Source organism: Oryctolagus cuniculus, chromosome 18, assembly GCF_051225735.1.
Source record: "Oryctolagus cuniculus isolate XC-2025 breed Fujian yellow rabbit chromosome 18, ASM5122573v1, whole genome shotgun sequence".
Classification (NCBI taxonomy): Eukaryota; Metazoa; Chordata; class Mammalia; order Lagomorpha; family Leporidae; genus Oryctolagus; species Oryctolagus cuniculus.
Genome location: NC_142884.1, coordinates 4329481 through 4347719, shown reverse-complemented (window position 1 = coordinate 4347719; position 18239 = coordinate 4329481). Strand labels below are relative to the sequence as shown.

The 18239-nt window shown below is 60.1% G+C and overlaps 2 protein-coding genes across 4 annotated transcripts; both read left to right on the top strand.

The window, feature by feature from the left end:
- Positions 1 to 4716: 4716 nt before the first annotated feature.
- On the top strand, positions 4717 to 10437 carry LOC138846691 (leukocyte-associated immunoglobulin-like receptor 1). Of its 3 annotated transcripts, none has more exons than XM_070063192.2 (9): positions 4717 to 5148; positions 5411 to 5452; positions 6427 to 6762; positions 8450 to 8488; positions 8699 to 8824; positions 8912 to 8954; positions 9057 to 9091; positions 9199 to 9251; positions 9612 to 10437. In XM_070063192.2, exons 1-9 carry the CDS (start codon positions 5115 to 5117, stop codon positions 9756 to 9758), a joined length of 855 nt encoding a protein of 284 aa, XP_069919293.2. In that variant the 5' UTR covers positions 4717 to 5114; the 3' UTR covers positions 9759 to 10437. The 3 variants fall into 3 exon arrangements, with proteins under 3 accessions (XP_069919293.2, XP_069919296.2, XP_089175840.1); XM_089319714.1 differs by having other exon boundaries at positions 4737 to 5148; positions 6480 to 6762; XM_070063195.2 differs by lacking the exon at positions 8450 to 8488 and having other exon boundaries at positions 4736 to 5148.
- A 2813-nt stretch (positions 10438 to 13250) lies between these two features.
- Positions 13251 to 17205, top strand: LOC149120718 (leukocyte-associated immunoglobulin-like receptor 2). The gene is made up of 4 exons (XM_089320121.1): positions 13251 to 13284; positions 13565 to 13600; positions 14239 to 14574; positions 16514 to 17205. Exons 1-4 carry the CDS (start codon positions 13251 to 13253, stop codon positions 16678 to 16680), a joined length of 573 nt encoding a protein of 190 aa, XP_089176247.1. The 3' UTR covers positions 16681 to 17205.
- The last annotated feature ends 1034 nt before the right edge of the window (positions 17206 to 18239 follow it).

Genomic DNA, 18239 nt, shown 5'->3' with positions numbered 1-18239 from the left:
TAAGAAAATTGATAGTGAAAAGGACCTCAGTCTAAGCAAGCTGTGGGTCTGGGGACTTATGATTGTTTTTTTTTTCAAGCAAATGAATACTTTTATTAACACGGTAGGATTTCTTAAACACGGCAGGGTTTGGACCTCAAGTATTTCTCATGTCTGCTACTGAAATAAACTTGGAGCTGGACAACACACGAAGCTGGCGGGCGCCTCCTCTCCTCCCAGTCAGGGGCCATGCAGGTCCCACGCAGACACTTCACCCTCGCCTTTCAGCCCGCGGGGGCCCTTGCAAGCCCCTGCCCCTGACGCCCAGAAGCCCCTGCGCCGCACAGGCCGACGGGCGAGCACAGGGCGGCTTCTCTCCTACTCTAGGTTACACGGCAGCGGGAGCGGGGCCAGGTCGTCCACGCACACGCACGACAAGGGGCAGCGGGCAGAGTACCACAGGGAATTCAAATTTTGAACACAATACGTCTCTCCTCCTTTGGCCTCACACAGCAATTAAAGTCCCCGGGTCAGAGGACGCCCTCCTTCGGCGGCCCCGGCCGGCCCCTCCGCTCGTGCCCTCTTCAGCCGCTGCCACCCGGGCATCTTCCGGCACAGCCTCAGGCCCACAGCCGAGAGACTGACTCCGGGGCTCCCGCGCCACACGGACCCAAAATTCCAGGGGGGCTCGCGGGTCTTGCGAGAGCGAGCGAGGCAGCTCACCACTTAGAAATACCGACCACAGCCCGGGAACAGCGGCTGCCGCCACAGCTTCCGGTCCTGGCCTTAATTCCTGTAGGTGAGGGCGTTTTCCAAATAATAAAAACAAAATTACTTCCCCCCAAAACGAAAACACCAAACAATTGAAAACTCGTCTTGAGGTCACCAACCGCAGACCAAGCAGATGGCTTCGGAAACTGCCTGGCAACAGGCTGTGATTGGTTAGGGCATAGACCGCCCCTTGACCGGATTGGCTGCCTTGGCTCTATAAACTGCTGTAGCCACTGAAATAAACGAGTCTGCCGGCTGCTTGCCTCTGGCCTGCGGGGTCTGTGTGGTGACTCCGCACCTCTTGCCCCACCATGGGCTTCCTCTCAGGAACGAATCCACAGCAACACCCCCAGGTCCGCCCAAGTGCTGTGGGTTCAGCTTGGAGAGGGAGAGGCCAGGCACCTTGTCCAGGCTGCGTGTGCCACCCCACACCTGGGCACGGGTGGCTCTGCTCCTGCTCCTGGTGGATCTGCTCACCTTCCTACAGAGGTGCCCACTGGGGGTGGCCTCATCTCCAGGGGCTTCCCCAGGACCCACAGCGGAGCCCATCAGGCATTGTGCCCTAGCTGCAGGGAGCTCCTGGGGCTGTACGTGCCCAGGACTGAGGACGAAGTCCCAGCCCGTGGTGGTGAGGAGTAAGGGCAGCTGCCATCACACCCACGCGGAGACCCGGAGACCTGGCGTTTGCCACTGCTGCACTCAGGGCCGTGCTGTGTGTGACAGCGCGAACTACTAAGCAAGCACCTGGGAGTCCTAGAAGGGGTAAATATGGTGCGATCGCTCACACCCCAGAACCCTGCAAGCCTGGGACTGGTGGGCTACACAGCTACGTGCGTTAGTGGGTATACACCTCACGGACACTGGCTGAGCAGCAGGAGCCGGGCGCACACCGAGAGAACAGGGGCCCTTTCACGCCCGTGTAAGGAGCCGACGGGAAGTCCAGTCCACACTCTTAGGAGGCAGGACACACGTTGCCACTGGAGAGAAGCCATGCGTGCGTTTCCCAGGGAGCAGGGCGTGACCGTGGCTGCTGGCAGAGGACAGGAGGGCAACCTTCTCCTGTGAAACCCCTGTTACTAACAAAGAAACAGGATGCCAGAGCCCCGGAACATCCTGCCGTCGGTGTGGTCACCAGCTGCGCTTGCTCAAGTGCCCCGCACTGAACCAGAGGGGATTGCCAGATGCCAGTAACACCAGCCCCGCTTCCTTCCTGTGCCTGGAACACGACGGCCACACAGACAGAGCCCGGTTTCTGTCAGGAAGGAGGGGGCAGCGGACATCTGCCATCTGCCGCTGACACCTGATCCAGGAGACCGATAGCGCCTCGCTGTCCTCAGAGCAGTGGATTCGAGAAGCTGGGAAGCGGGGCCTGCCTCGGGGCTCTGTGTGCACAGGTGCATTCCCAGTGCGGCCAGGTGCCTGTCTGCTCAGGCCGCAGGCCAGTCCCAAGTCTGGTCTCCTGATTGAGCTATACCGTTGGGGTTTTGCATATGCTGTTGGGCCACCCCACCCCTGCCTGCTTCCACAGGATGCTGGGGGAGATGGGAGATAGCTCATGTTAGCCCAAGATAGAGATTATAGACAGACAGATGACAGACAGACCCCTACGGATACAAGACAACAGCATTAGCATGAGAGCTGTCCTCTTAAGAAACGGTAAGGGTCCACGGCCTCCACGGGTGGGGTATTTGGTGCGGTGGTGAAGACAGCCACGCCCACCGGGGCCTGGCTTCCAGTTGCCACGCCCACCAGGGCCTGGCTTCCAGTTGCAGCTACACCTCCACTTCCAACTTCCTGCGGATCATCTCAGGAGGCAGTGGTGGTGGCCCACGTGGTTGGATCCCTGCCCCCTACGTGGGAGACCCAGACTGGGTGCTGGGATCCTGGCTTCGGCCTGGCCCAGCCCCAGCTGTTGCAGGTATTGAGGGAGCGAGCCCGTGGATCTCTGTCTCTCTCTCTCTCTCTCTCTCTGCCTTTCAAATAGACGAAGATTAATGACTGAAGCAGTGTTGCTGGGCGATGTTTCACGGTGACTGTGGGCCCGGTTCTGCACAGTGGACTCACCTCGCCTAACTGAAAACGTGTGCCTTTGGTCACCCCTGCCCTGGCACCCAGCTCCGCAGCCTTTGGTCTGTGAACTTGTCCTGTGGGTGGGACACACGTGGCGCTTGTGTGTCCGCGGCTGGCCCATTTCACACAGAACCTGTGCTCGAGGCCCATCCGTGTCCCACGCGTGGATTCCTTCCTAGGCTGTGCAGCACCCCACTGCGTGTGCCCACTACACTGTCCGCTCGTGCGTCTGTGGACACTCGGGCACTTCCAGCTCTTGTGAGCACAGCTGTGGTGGGCAGGGGAGGGCAGGCGTCTCTGCTGCACACCAAGTCCATGGCCTTGGTCCACATCCAGCAGTGGGCTTGCAGGGTCACAGAATGGCTCCATGTCTAACTCTTTGTGTGTGTGTGGCTAATTTCGCCATTCAAAGGATTTTTATTAACATATACTTATGTCTGCAGTGCAACATTTGAGTACATACTTTCTTTTTTTTAAGATTATTTATTTGCAAAAGTTAGAGAGAGGTCTTCCATCCCCTGGTTCACTCCGCAGATGGCTGCAACAGTTGGAGCTGGGCCAATCCGAAGCCAGGAGCCAAGAGCTTCTTCTGGGTCTCCCATGCAGGTGCAGGGGCCCAAGCACTTGGGCCATCTTCCACTGCTTTCCCAGGCCACAGCAGAGAGCTGGATTGGAAGTGGAGCAGCCGGGACTCAAACCGGTGCCCATATGGGATTCTGGCTCCACAGGCAGCAGCTTTATCCACTACACCACGGTGCCAGCCCCCATATACTTTTTTTTTTTTTTTGACAGGCAGAGTAGACAGTGAGAGAGAGACAGAGAGAAAGGTCTTCCTTTGCCGTTGGTTCACCCTCCAATGGCCGCCGTGGCCAGCGCGCTGATCCGAAGCCAGGAGCCAGGTACTTCTCCTGGTCTCCCATGGGGTGCAGGGCACAAGCACTTGGGCCATCCTCCACTGCACTCCCTGGCCACAGCAGAGGGCTGGCCTGGAAGAGGGGCAACCGGGACAGAATCCGGCGCCCCGACCGGGACTAGAACCCGGTGTGCCTGCGCCGCTAGGCAGAGGATTAGCCTAGTGAGCCGTGGCACCGGCCAACACATACTTTCTTAAAAATTGTTTTCTTCACAATAATTGTACAGGTGTAAGGGCTACCAGGTGACATTTCAGTTCACATCCCCAGCGTGCGCTGATCAAATCAGGGTAGCCAACATGTTCCACATCAGTTCGCGAGTGCAGGCTTGGATTTCTTTCTTCTGTTTGTCCGTAGACTATACGCGAGGTTAATGTGAACCGTGGGCCCCACTATGCTGGGTAACTAGGAGTGTACTCCTTCTACCTAAATCTGATCTGGTACCCACTTTCCAAACTCCCACTGTCCCTCCTACCCCTCCCAGCCTCTGGTAATCACCATTCTGGGTTCAGATTGAGGTGTTTTGTTTGGTTTTATTTCGTTTTTTTTTTTGAGCTCCCACATAGAAGGGAGAACATGCAGTGTTTGTCTTTCTGTGTCTGGTTTATCTCACTCAACATGATGTCTTCCGCTTCCAGCCATTTTGCTGCAAACGTCAGGTTTCACTCTTTTTATTCCGTTGTGTATGTGCACCGCATTGTCTCATCCACTCATCCTAGGCTGGGCACCTGGTCTGACTCTGTGTCTCGGCTGCCGTGAACAGAGCTGGGACAGCTGGGACAGCTGGGACGGCAGCAGTGAGTCCCTGTTCTTCTGGGTTTGTACCCAGGAACGGGGCTGCTGGGTCACAGGCCGTCCTGGCTCTTGTTCTTTAAGGAAGCCCCACACTGTTCCCACAGTGACTGTGCAAACTTGCATTCTCACCCACAGTGTGCAAAGCCCACGTGCAGGCTTCCGTAGTGATGGCACGCCCCCCCCACCCCGTGTCCCCTGCCCCCAGCACTGTGCTCGCTGTACTCTCCCGCCTGGTGGGGGTTCTACCACAGACCATCGTAGTCAGCACTTGCGGGGGTTCCTACTTTAAACGTGGGGAAGTGTCCGTTCCCAGAACAGACAGCCAGCCTGTAGCCCAGCCTTTAACCTGCCCCGTCCCGTAGGTGCAGAGCAAGGTCGGCTGAGTGTCCTCAGAGCCCAGGGACGGGCACCACCTTCCCGAAGCCAAGACCTCCGTCCGGCCAACAGGAAGAGCGAGAGGAACAGGACAGAAGGCACTTCCTCTTTGCAGTGGTGCAGTAACCCCAGGACGGGGGCCCTGGCTGGCACGTCCTGTGGCTTCTCTTTGGCCAGGCCGGGTCTTCCAGGGGAAGCCGTTGGAGCTGAGCCATGTCCCCCGATCCCACCATCCTCCTGTGCCTCGGTGAGTCCTGGAGGGAGGGAGGGAGGGAGACTGGGGCTGAGGCCTGACTCTAGTCCAGGAGATTGGGGGACCCTGGGAGCCCCCCAGGCTGCCCCTCTGCTGTCTCCCTGTGCCCCAGCCCAAGTCGGACTCAGTCCCGGAAGCAGAGACTTGCAGGTGGGGGCGGGGTCCGCTCTAAGAAGGGCTGGGGAGCACTTAGATGGGGGAGGGTCTGGTGTCAAGGCGGCGGGCGAGGCGCTCCCCTCCGGCTTTTCTCCTGCAGGGCTCTGCCTGGGCCAGGTGATCCATGTGCAGATGCAGGCAGGTGAGTGCCTTCTTCCCAGGTGCCTCCGCGCCCAAGGGCAGCCCGGGCGGGGGCGGTGTCCCCCCCCAGAGGCCAGGAGAGGACCCTCAGACCCCTAGTGAGCTCCCCAACAGTTCCTGGATTAAAAGATTGTTTATTTTGGTACAAAAAATGTTTTGGGGAGCCACGCCTGGGCTCCTCATGTTGATGTTTCCACGCACCCCTTCAAACACTCCAAATTGCAAAGCCGCGGATGTGGGACCCTCACCCAGATCTCTCCCGAAGGTCTTCTTGATTTTAAAAAATTTATTACTGATGGACAAGTCATCGTATATATTTATGGGGTGCACTGCTGTGTTTTATGGAACATTCAAGCCGGTCAAGCTTGCGACTGTTTTTTGTGGTGAGAACATGCAAAACCGTGAACATTTTGCAGTGTCTAGTCTGTTATTCGCCATGGTCACCGCACGGTGCGGTAGCCTCAGAAACCCGTTCCTCCGGGGTTTTGGTCAGCACGTGCCCGTCCCCACCCCACCCCCAGCCTCTGGTGGCCGCCATTCTACCCTCTACTCCTGTGAGTCTGGGGGTTTGGGGCTCTTGCAGCGCTGGTCTTTCTGCGTCTGGCTTATTTGGTTGAACGTGGCGCCCTCCTGTTCTCTCCATGGCGCTGGTTGGCCGGGTCATGTCCATTTCTGAGGCTGGGAAGGGCCCCACCGTGCACTTGCACCACCCTGCCTCTCCTCACCCCGCCCCCGGTGCGCACGGGTGGACTCCGTGTCTTGGCCACGGTGAACAGTGCTGTGGGCAGCACACAAGAGCAGGCAGACGTGGTGATGAGGGTGGTGCGCGCCCAAGGAGCCGCTGAGATGCCGTGATGGGGTTGGGACGAGGCTGCACAACTCTCGTTTGCTTAAAATATTCGTGCAGTGCAAATGAACTTTGTGGTCTGGTGATTTCTCCAAGTGGGCGCTGAGCTCCCGTCTGCTCCCTCCTAGAGGCCTGGCCCAGTCCCTCCATCTCCGCTGAGCCAGGCCCCACGGTCCTCCAGGGGCAGCCCGTGACCATCGTGTGTCGGAGCCCTGCTGGGTTTGACAACTTCCGCCTGGAGAAAGAAGGAAGAATGGTCAAGAATGAGAGGAGCGCGTCGCCTAACCAGACGGAGGTGCGGTTTCAGCTCCTCGCCACGGACGCAGACGCGGCTGGGCAGTACCACTGCCTCTACTATAAATCAGGCGCCTGGTCTGAGCGCAGTGGAGAACTGGAGCTGGCGGTGACCCCTGAGGACGTCCCCCGGGCCTCCGACCCCGGCCCCGTCTCAGCTGTGCCCTCAGGTCTCTGTCCAGTCCTGGGCCCAGTCCTAGCAGCCACCCTCTGTCTGCAGCCTCCCGGACCCCCCCACCCCCGCCACCCTCCCATGCTGGAGGGCGCAGTCTGACTGGCCAGCTCCACCCCTCCTGCTCTCCAGCCCCAGGGCACCAGGGTGGCCACGCCCAAACCCACACTGGCCCCTGGGGGTCACGGGGAACTCCCCCAGGAAAAGGACCCGCAGGGGTGGAGAGGACGAAGCCCTGAGGCTTAGTGCAAAGCCACCGCCCTGTGCCCCGGCTCTGCTCCTGCCCTGGGCTCGTCCAGTCCATCTCCCCCAGCCAGCTGTGACCTGTCCCTTCCCGGAGGAGGACAGGGGCCATGAGCCATCTGCAGACCCTTCCCCATGCCCAGGGTTGTCATCCTGGGGCCCAAGAGGCGCAGGCTGTAAGCCCAGACAGGTGGGACCTGGGCTGGAACCGCAGAAGGCAGACAGATGATGGAGAGGCCAGGATTGTCCTCCCTTGGGGTGGGGGGGGCCGAGGCACTGAGCCAGGTGCTTCTGAGAGGGGCAGACCGGGGACCCATCCAGCGTCTGTTTGCACGAGCCCTGGGCTTGGGGTGTGGTGGGAAGAGGGGACATGTGGAGTGGACTCCATGCTTGGAGGAGCCCTGCCGGATTTGGTCACCTTGCACTGGGCCAGGGGTGCGGAGGGCGCCCCGGGCACCTGCCCACCAGCTGCAGGCCTTCAGGCAGCGGGAGCCAGTAGCCACAGAGGGGCGGCAGAGGACATCAGCCGCACGTGGCCACTGAGCCCGTGACACGTGGCCAGTAAGACTGAGGGTCTGCATTCTGAAAAAATGTCTGTTATTTATTTGCATACTTGAAAGGCAGAACTGGGGCAGCATTATGGCATAGCAGGGTTAAGCTGCCACCTGGGACGCTGGCATCCCGTCTGGACTCCGGTTCGATTCCCTACTGCTCCACTTCCAATGCAGCCCCCTGCTGGTGCTCCTGGGAGAGCAGCAGAAGACGGGCCAAGGATTTGGGCCCCTGTATCCACGTGGGAGACCCAGATGGAGTTCCTGGCTCCCACCTTCCGCCTGGCCCAGTCCTGGCCATCGCAACCATTCGGGGAGTGAACCAGCAGGTGGAGATCTTTCTGTGTGTGTCTCTCTCTGTCCTATCTCTCTCCCTCTTTCCATCACTCTGCCTTTCAAATTAAATTAGTAATTAAAAAAAAAAGGTAGAATTATGGGGCAGGAGAGGGAGATCCATCTCCCATCTGCTGGTTCACTCCCCAAAGGCCCACAACAACCAGGGCTGAGCCACACTGAAGCCGGGAGCCCAGCCCTCCATCTGGGTCTCTCACATAGGCGGCAGGGGCCCAAGTGCTCCCCCCAGAATGCATTAGCAGGAAGTGGGATCAGAAGCAGAGGTGCTAGGACTCGAACCCAGGCACTCCAACACGGGATGTGGGCTTGACCCACTGTACCACAAGGCCTGCTCCTAGGGCCAGAATTCTTGTTCCATGTGTCCTTAAATTTAAATGCCAGTTGCCACACGTGTCTCCAGGCTGGACAGCACAGGTGCTGTAGACCGGGTGTCAGGATCCTGTGCAGGGAAGGGACACCCCATGGCGGAGCTGGGGAGACCCAGCCGTCTTTGCCCAGCTCTGGTCTCTGACCCTACCCCACCCCCCCACTTCCCAGGAGACGCACAGCCGCCTATGGATGACTGTTGCCACGGTGGTGAGTGGTAGGGACCTTGGAACCTGAAGCTGGCGCGCCCCTCCTGGGGAAGAGGGGGAGAGATGCAGCCTGGCTCCGTCCGCTGCCCGTCACGGAGCCCTGGACTCTCAGGAGTCTGCTTCCTGGGCGGCAGGACTGCTGTGTGCCTGCGCGGCACACAGGAGGTGCCGAGCGAGCGCGTGCCGCTGACACGCGTTCCCTGCCGCCCAGGCATGCCCGCTCCGGCCCGGAGCGCTGGGCTCCTTCACATCCTCGTGGGCGTCTCTGCGGCCTTCCTGCTTTGCCTCCTCCTCCTGGTTCTCCTCTACCTCCATCACCAGAGTCGGACAAAACACGGTGGGTCTGGGGGCGCCCTGGCAGGCGGGTCAGGGTGCAGGGAACAAGGGCCCCCCCGCTTTAACTCGGACCCTCCACTGTCCTCAGGGCGCCCCAGCAGCAAGGGCGAAGGACAGGAAGCGCAGGAGAGGTGAGACCCCCCTGGCACAAGCCCCGCCCACCCGGCCCCACCCCCAACCCCAACCCCCCAGCGGCGGGCTGCCCACAGCGCCCCTTTGTTCTCTGCCCTCAGGCTCAGCCTTGACACTGACCTAGAGAGGACCCCAGGTACGGGGCCGCAGGGTGGGCAGGCCTGCAGAGGGCAAGTGGGAGCCCGGCGCGGGAGGGGTTCCGATGACGTCCACGCGGGACGGCTGACCACACGTCCTTTCTAGACAAGGCCGCGGTCAACAGGCTTGCTGGGAAAGACGGAGAGCTGGACGCAGCCGTGAGTTCGCCCCCACGCCCTGCCTCGGCCCCCGGGTGCTGCTGGCTCTGGCTGGCTTGCTCTCGCCTCCAAAGGCTTGACTGAGGCTGGAGGATCAGCCTCTCAACGCTGCGGGGCGGGCCGGGGGCTCGGCTCCTCACCACGTGGGCCCCTCCCTGCAGGCAGCAGGCTTCCCCAGAGGGCAACACGGAAGCCACAGCGTCCTCTGGGGCCTCACCCCGAGCCGTTCTGTTGGTCCCAGGCCGGCCCGACACCCTGGGGGCGGGGGAACACACAATGACATCACCTCCCAGGGCCTTTCAAAGCAGCTGCCCCAGCCCCAGCTTCTGCCACCCTGACCCCCTGGGCCCTTTCTCTCAGAGCCCTGCGGCAGGCGGCCCCCAGGACGTGACCTACGCTCAGCTGGACCACCGGGCGATGGCGCGGAGGGCGGCCGGCGCCGTGTCACCCCAGCCCCCGGAGCCCACAGCCGAAGCCAGCACATACGCGGCCCTTGCCAGGCGCTGACCCGGGCCCGCGAGTGCGCACCTGCCTGTGAGGACGAGGGAGGTCACTCGGGGAGGGCTCTGGGTGGAGTCAGCCCTCCCGGAGACGACGCCCCGCCCAGGGGGGACCGTCCGCTGGGGGCTTCTTCCTTGGAGAGACTGCTCAGCTGCTTCCAGAGAGCCTGCTGCCCCGGCCTGGGCCGCCGCAGGGGCCAGCTGTGGTCCCCAGGGCATTCCCTGGGCAGTGCTGCCACCACCTGGTTGCTCGGGCCCCTGCTGCGAACTCCCAGCTGCGCGGAGCCCCCGTTCCCACCGCTCAGCTTCCCTGGAGGCCCTCCGGGAGCTCACGTGTGGGCAGCCACAGGCAGTCGCCCCCTTTGTTTACACTTAAACATATGGATGGAGACTTCCCTGCACAGACAATTAGGCTAGGGAGATTCCGGGAAGAGGAAGGAAGGACCTTATCTCACTGCTAAACCTCTCACAAGAGATGATATAGCTAATCAGTCACACCTGAAACCTGCATTTATCACCTAAGTGTTTTATGGTACCCTTGTAATCCATAATTAAGAACCTTATAGGGAACTCTTTGTAACCTTAAAAGCCTTTTTGATATGTAAATCTTTTGTTCTCCTTCTTGTAAACAACTGGTCATGTTTAAATACTACTGGATTTGTTGAATAAGCGAGCCTTGATCAGGACTTGTCTTGGCTCCATTCTTTGGGTTCTTGTCCCTGCATTCCCACTCTCTGTTTCAGGAAACCCGGTTCTTTGTGCTGCAGGCTGGCACACTCTTGTGCTGCCACGGAGCCTGGGCGCACGCAGGAGGCGCGGCCGGAGCCCAGCTCTCTCACTCACACTCTACTTTGTACGAGAATAAATGTTTTGTGGGGTCCGGCACGCAGGGGTCCCTGAGCCCCCCACCCATACATCCACTCTTGTTGGAAGCTGAGAGGGGCAGAGCTGCAGCGGCAGGGCCCCCTCCTGTGAAACCCACGTAGCTGAGCAGGATTGAGTGCACCGCGCCGTGCAGCGGGAGGCTTTGACACACACGGCTGGCCACCGCCAACTTGTCATCTCTGACTGAAGGCTGAGGTCAGCGGTTTCCGACGGGGGGTGTGTGTGTGTTGGGAGTGGGGGGCTGGGCTGAGGGAATGCCCTGCCTGCCTGCCCCTGCACACGCCTGCAGGTAATCACACACATGCGCACGAGCAGATACACACATGTGCACACAGGCACACACACGTACAAAAGCATACTGCACACGTGCACACACACGTACACACCCACACTGTGGGCCTGGCCGTCTCTGTCTCTGCTCCCTTTACAGGGTCATCTGTCCATCCCTCCACCCATCTGTCCGTTCCCCACCAGGATTAAACAGAAAAAAAATGCCCCATCTGACCACTGGGGGTGAGAGCAGATCATCTTGATGAATTTGGGCAGTTCTTTAAAAACAAAATTGAAAGTCAAACAGAAAAATATATTTGTATGTGTGCAAATCTCTAAAAAAAAAAAAAAACAGTAAAAGGGCTGGTGCTGTGGCATAGCAGGTAAAGCTGCCGCCTGCAGTGCCAGCATCCCATGTGGGCGCCGGTTCAAGTCCCAGCTGCTCTACTTCCGATCCAGCTCTCTGCTGTGGCCTGGGAAAGCAGTGGAAGATGGCCCAAGTCCTTGGGCCCTGGATCAGTGTATCCCCAGCTGTTGTGGCCATCGGGAGTGAACCAGCGGATCAGTGGATGGAAGACCTCTCTCTCTCTCTCTCTCTCTCTCTCTCTCTGCTGCTCCTCTCTCTGTGTAACTCTGACTTTCAGATAAATAAATAAATCTTTAAAAAAAAGCAACAACAGTAAAAGCGCACTGCGGGGACGCGGGTGCCCCTGGTGGGACCCCAGCGGGCCAGGACTGCCGTGGACACAGACACCCAAACTTCAGACAGAACCCCATAAGTACAGCGTCACTCTCCAGTTTTTAAAGCAAAGGCTTTCGAACAAAATAACAGAAAAAAGGCCTCCTGCGTGCCTGTTAGGAGGCGCGGAATTGAGAACATTTTCCAATGCAGGGGCTCAGCCCGCTGCTCCTCAGGGCCCCGGCAGGAGAACGCAGCACCCGCACAGCTCCCTGTCTTGCCCCACTTCCGGCGCAGGAAGAGGCGCTGAGGCCTCTAAAGTCACGCCGTGTCCAGCCCTGGGGGAGGGCCCCACCGTGGAGGCAGCGCCGAGGCCTCCGCGCTGGCCGCAGGCTGGGTGCCCGCACCCTGCTCCGACTTGCTCTGCACCTGCGTTTCTCCTGGGCGCTCTTCCAGCCCCGCCTCTTCACCTCTGTGTCCTCTGGATCGGGACTGAGTTCCTGCACGTGGGACGGCTTCTCTGGCCCTGTCTGACTCTCTCTGCCTCTCTCATTCTGTTCTTCAGCGCCTCCCAGGAGGCTTCAGGGGCGGGGCTGTGCAGGTGCACAGGTGGCGCCTGGGCCCCCACAGCCGGCGAAAGGAAGTGGCCCTGCAGGACAGAGGGGGCACCTGCTCATCTTGCTGACGCCTGGACTCAGGCCAGTGACCAGGGCGCTATGCCCCATGGGAGGACGCCCAGTAAGGCCAGACCCAGGCTGAGAGGGAGACAACACCTCTAACAACGGCGCCTAACCTGGAGCCAGAGGGAGAGCGGGACTCAGGGGTCAGAGCTGCAGCCCACGCCACGAGGTGCAGGGGCCCCAGAGCTGAGCTGGGGACGCCAGCCCTGAGGGAGGGAGGAAACCAGGGCAGTGTCCTGTCGCTCTGTGCTGCCTGCCTCGCAGGGGTGCTCACACAAAGGCACCAGGGGGATTTTATATTCCTCCTTTGCATGAAGGGGCACTTCTGTGAAAATGGGCTGCTTTCAGCTTGTTTGGACCAGAATAGAAGCCAGTATGGTATCCAGCCCCTGTTCTACCCTGTGTGTCTGTCCTCAGCTGTGATGCAACCCATCTGTTTATCTGTCCATTCGTCCAGCCAGCCAGCCACCCATCTGTCCATCCCCCCATCCATCTATCCATCAAACCAGCCATCCATTCATCCACCCACCCGTCTATCCATGCATCCACCCTCCCACCCACCCATCCATCCATGCACCCATCCAACTGTGCTGCCCAACTATCAGTCCACCTATGTACCCACTAACCCATCAATTTATCATTTATCGTCATTTATCCACCAATCCCTATAGCTGTAAGCGTATGTGTGTCTCTATGCGTGTGTGTGTGTGTGTGTGTGTGTGTGTGTGATCTGTGTATACAAGTATGTGTTTTCGAAGCAGTCTGTGTCTATCTCAAGTGAACGCTGCGGGTTTCATCTGACCGTGAGTTACCAAGTTGTCAAATACCTCACTAGCAGCACCTTCCAGAAACCACGTGGAGGAGGCTAGAATTGAGGCTGGGAGTGGGCGGTCGCGCTTCCTGTGGGGCCCTGTGATGACGCCCTGTTAGTGCGCCCTGCACACTCCCTCCACGAGACAAGAACAGACCAGGCTGAGACCGGACCATGAGCCCACGGCCCGCCACCCTGCTGGGCCTTGGTGCGTCCAGGAGTGAAGGGGGTGTGTGAGGGACAAAGCAGGTGGGGAGCGCCAGGGTCTGCTCCGGACCTGCTGGCTCCTGCGGCGGGTGTCCCCTGCTGACCCTGTGTGGCTGAGAGGTCACCTGGGGCCGGGGCCCGGATCCGGACCCTTCTCCCGAGAGGCACTGGTGGTTGGGCATGGCGGGCAGCCCATGTCTTCCTGCATCGAGCTGAGCCTCGCCCCCCAGTTTAGGGAAGTGGTGAGGTGGGCGTCTTCCTCACGTGGGCCTCTCTTCCAGTTCTCTGCCTGGGCCAGGTGATCCACTCCCGGCAGGGTAAGTCACGTCTGCCAGATCCCAGCCCCTGCGCCCAGCACACCTCTGGGCCGGGGTCGAGTTGGTTCTGAGCAGAGCCCACCCCCCGCTCACACCACACTCATCTCCCGAAGCCTGCAGGATGCCAGCAACTCACTGGCAGGTCCCTCCAAGTCAGAGTTCCAAAACCGCCTCTTCTCATGTCCGTCTCTTGCTGGACAGCTCCTTCTGAGTTGGAAGCTCAGGCAGGTGCAGCTGTCACCTGGGGTGCACGACCCCCCTTTCCGCTCCAAAACCCTGGGCCACCAGCATTGAGGCCACCTTTGAGGCAGAATGGCTGCTGTTGCTCCAGCCATCACCTCTGCTTTCAGGCTGGAAGAGAAGGAAAGGCAGACAGGATAAGAAACAGGCCCTAGGGGCGTAATGCTGCCCTTGAAGCCCCCTTTCTGGGAGTCTCAACAGTAAGGCTCTGTCTCACTGGCACAGACGTGGCCTCACGGCTGCACAGAACCGAGTCCAGGGTTCGTGAGCACGGCACCCCCAGAGGCAGGCTCGGAGCCCTGGGCAGGAATGGGGTGCACTCCTTCCCTTCCGCCCCTCACGAGCGGGACGGGCGGCTTCCTCCAAGGGGCGCTGAGCTCCCATCTGCTCCCTCCTAGAGGCCTGGCCCAGTCCCTCCATCTCCGCTGAGCCAGGCCCCACGGTCCTCCTGGGGCAGCCCGTGACCATCGTGTGTCGGAGCCCTGCTGAGTTTGATGCTGTCCGCCTGGAGAAAGAAGGAAGTGAGGTCAAGATTGAGAGGAGCGCGTCGCCTAACCAGAGGGAGGCGCGGTTTCCCCTCCTCGCCATGGACGCAGACACGGCTGGGCGGTACCGCTGCGTCTGCTATAAATCAGGCGCCTGGTCTGAGCGCAGTGGAGAACTGGAGCTGGCGGTGACCCCTGAGGACGTCCCCCGGGCCTCCGACCCCGGCCCCGTCTCAGCTGTGCCCTCAGGTCTCTGTGCAGTCCTGGGCCCTGGGCTGTCCTAGCAGCCACCTCTGTCTGCAGCCTCCCCGCCCCCACCCCCGCTCCACAGCCTGTCGTCCCCTCCTTGTACACGCGTGTGTTTGCTCTGCCTCCCACGCTGGAGCCCTGCCCTCCTCTGCTCACAGCGGTGGCCTGCACACAGCCCAGAGGCGTGGGCTTATGGCTGGCCCTTCTTTTTTTTTTTTTTTTTTTTTTTTTTTCGACAGGCAGAGTGGACAGTGAGAGAGAGAGACAGAGAGGAAGGTCTTCCTTTGCCGTTGGTTCACCCTCCAATGGCCGCCGCGGCCGGCGCACCGCGCTGATCCGATGGCAGGAGCCAGGTGCTTCTCCTGGTCTCCCATGGGGTGCAGGGCCCAAGCACCTGGGCCATCCTCCACTGCACTCCCTGGCCACAGCAGAGAGCTGGCCTGGAAGAGGGGCAACCGGGATAGAATCCGGCGCCCCAACCGGGACACTAGAACCCGGTGTGCCGGCGCCGCAAGGCAGAGGATTAGCATAGTGAGCCACAGCACCAGCCTTGTCCAGCCCTTCTCACAGTCCTGGGGGCTGGGTCTCCAGATATGGGGCGGGGACTGACCCGCTCACAACCAAGCGCGTGTCTTTGAGCTCAGGGTCACGTGTCAACGGGACTTCCCACTGCGGTGGCCTTGGTTCCCCTTGGCGGCCCGGGCACTCTGTCCCCTCTGCCGTGGGGCGGGTGCCGGGGTGGACAGCCCCTGGCCGTGACGGGCTACTGCTTGGGGAGAAGCAGGGGGTGAGGTCCGGAGGGAGGGGCGAAGCGTGGGAATGGGGAGAAAGCAGAAGGGGCCGGAAGTGAGGGCGGTGGGGGCTCTGTCCCTGCGGCCGCCTGTCCCTGCGCCTGTGCGTCGTGCGTCTCTATCTCTGCGTCTGCACAGATGCACAGGTGCGATTTTAACTCACGAGGAGCCGCACAAAGACCGCAATGCTGGAGAGACGGGAGACACCATGAACGGGGGTGACAGGAACACCGCCTCCCTGTCCGTGTCCGGGCGGTGGAGTGGCCCCCATCTAGACCGCCTGCCCAGCCGTCTGTGCCATTGGAAGGGAGCCTTCCCCACCCCCACCCCCACCCTGGGGGGGCTCAGGCCAGAGCAGGACCTACTGATTCGTGACGGTCTCCACCCCACGGGATCGGCTTCCTGGGCCATCCCTGGGGCTGGGACCCTGCACAGGAGCCGCCCCCACCGCAGCCCTGGGCTCCATGTTCCCAGGAGACCCCTGGATGTCGGGACGGGGGAGAGTCCCCGAGGGGAGGGTGAGCAGGGGTCTCGCCAGGAGCTGAAGCTGACAGCTGAAGCCGGGGGAGGGGCAAGGAGATGGAGGAGGTACAGAAGTGCACCAGCAGGGCAGGGGCGCCCCGCCCCGCACCCCGGAGCCAGGCCCGCGGGCTCCGAGCCATGAGGGGCCCTGGCCAAGCCTGGCCTCCTCGCTGAGGGGAGCAGGGACTCTGCCTCCCGCGGAGGGGGTGGGCGCCACCCAGCCGTGAACTCTGTCCTTTTGTCCCCCAGCCCCGCTTTACTCCTGAAGAATCTGAGATCCAAGAGGGGGTGAACCACTCTGGCTCCGAGCTGTGGGCCTGGGGCTGGGAACCCAGGGATCTCTGGGTGCTGGGGTGGGGTGCGGAGAGAGCCAGGCCATGCTGGGCCACGTGCTCCCGATGAAGACGCAGCCTTGGGAGCCGTTGTCAGCCCCTCACCCGCCCGACTCCCAGGGGTCTCCCTCCCCAGGAGCGGGCCCCCGACTGGTGAGCCACCTGGGGACCCTGTCCAGGGGATGTGCCCCGGGGGGCAGTCTAGTCAAGAAGGCAGGGGCCAGCTCCTATTCCAGGAGTCCTGGGAGCGGCCGGATGCCGCCCACTGCTCAGTAACACCCCCTTTTGTTCCAGCCCCCACTTCCCAGGAGTACCCGGTGCTGAACGGCGTCCGCCTGGGCCTGGCCGGGGTGGTCTTGCTGATCCTGGCGGCAATCCTGGCAGAAGCTTGGCACAGCTTGCGCAGGGCCCGGCAGGGGTGTCTGGGATGGACACAGCAGGGCGCCCTCCAAGGAGTTTAGCCCCCAGGGCTCCAGGAAGGACAGCCAAGGGCTCTGGGCCAGGGGCCAGGGACAGGGTGCCCCAGGTGCACCTGCCAAGTCCAGACGGAGAGCAGCAGCGACGCCTCCCAGCCTCTCCTGAGCGAGCGTGTGCCTCGGCATCGCCACAGCCCCTTGCCCACTCCTTCCTGGGTCTCACCTCCTCCCCGTCCCATGGGGGACACCCTCTGCCCCGCCCAGGTCATTGCCTGGGTCCTCACGCCTGTCTCTGTGGCATCAGCACTTGGGGCGTCCCTGTCCCAGCTGTGCAGGCGACGCCCGCGCTGGAATCTCGCCCGTCTCTCGCTCCTCCTGGCACTGGACATTTGCAGCTGCTGGGAATGGGGGCCTTGTGACTCAGAGCCCTGAGTGACACCTGTCGGAGCGGCCCCAGAGTGCAGCTCTCTGTCATCAAGCGATGGCTTTTCTGTTCTGTCTGATACAAGTATAGCCTTCCTCGCTCTCTTTGGTTTCCGTTTGCATGAAATAAAATGTTCACCCACTCACTTTGAGCCTAAGTGTGTTCCTGAAGGTAAACTGAGTGTCTTGTAGACGGCCTAGCGGTGTCTTCTTGTCTGAACCCAGTCAGCTGTTCTGTGCGTCTTTTGATGGAGAGTTTAATCCGTTTGTATTTAACATAACTGTTAGATTTTCATGGTACCTTTGTTCCATGTTGCCTCTCTTGCTGCCTTATTGTGATTTGGTGATTTTTTTTGTAATAGTGAGTTTTGATTTCTTTCTTTTTGTCTTTTGTGTATTTAGTGCAAGGTGGTGTGTGTGTGTGGTTATGGTGAGGCTTCCATGAAACATCTCATAAACGTAAGTACATTTCCACCACGTGAACTCTACACCTCAGCTTCCCCTCCTTCCACATCTTACGCTACTGCTGTCACAACTTGAATGTTTAATGTATTGTGTTGGGGTCAGCGCTGTGGCTCAGCAGGTAAAGCCGCTGCCTGCAGCACCGACATCCCATGTGGGCGCCGGTTTGAGTCTCGGCTGCTCCACTTCCCATCCAGCTCTCTGCTGTGGCCTGGGAAAGCAGTGGAAGATGGCCCAAGTGCTTGGGACCCTGCACCCACGTGGGAGACCTGGAGGAAGCTCTGGCTCCTGGCTTCAGATTGGTGCGGCTCCAGCTGTTGCGGCCAACTGGGGAGTGAACCATCAGACAGAAGACCTCTCTCTCTCTCTCTCTCTATCTCTCTCTCTCTTCCTGCCTCTCTTTCTCTCTGTGTGTATCTCTTTCAAGTAAATAAATAAGTAAATAGAAAAAAGGGCAGTTTCTGTGATGTTTACAGAAAATATTGTGTCCCATTAACAAACACAACAGCTGCAGTCACTTTTCAGCACTTTCGTCTGTTTACTTGTAGTTCCAGGTAAGAGCGGTACCGGCACCGTGATGCACGGTCAGGCTGTTCCCAAGCTGACTGCATTTCACCTTTGCGGTGCGCTCCATACCTTCTAGTTTTCATATTGCATGTATTCTGTTTTTATGACAAAATATTTATTTCTTTCTTTTTATTTGAATTCAGAGTGACAGA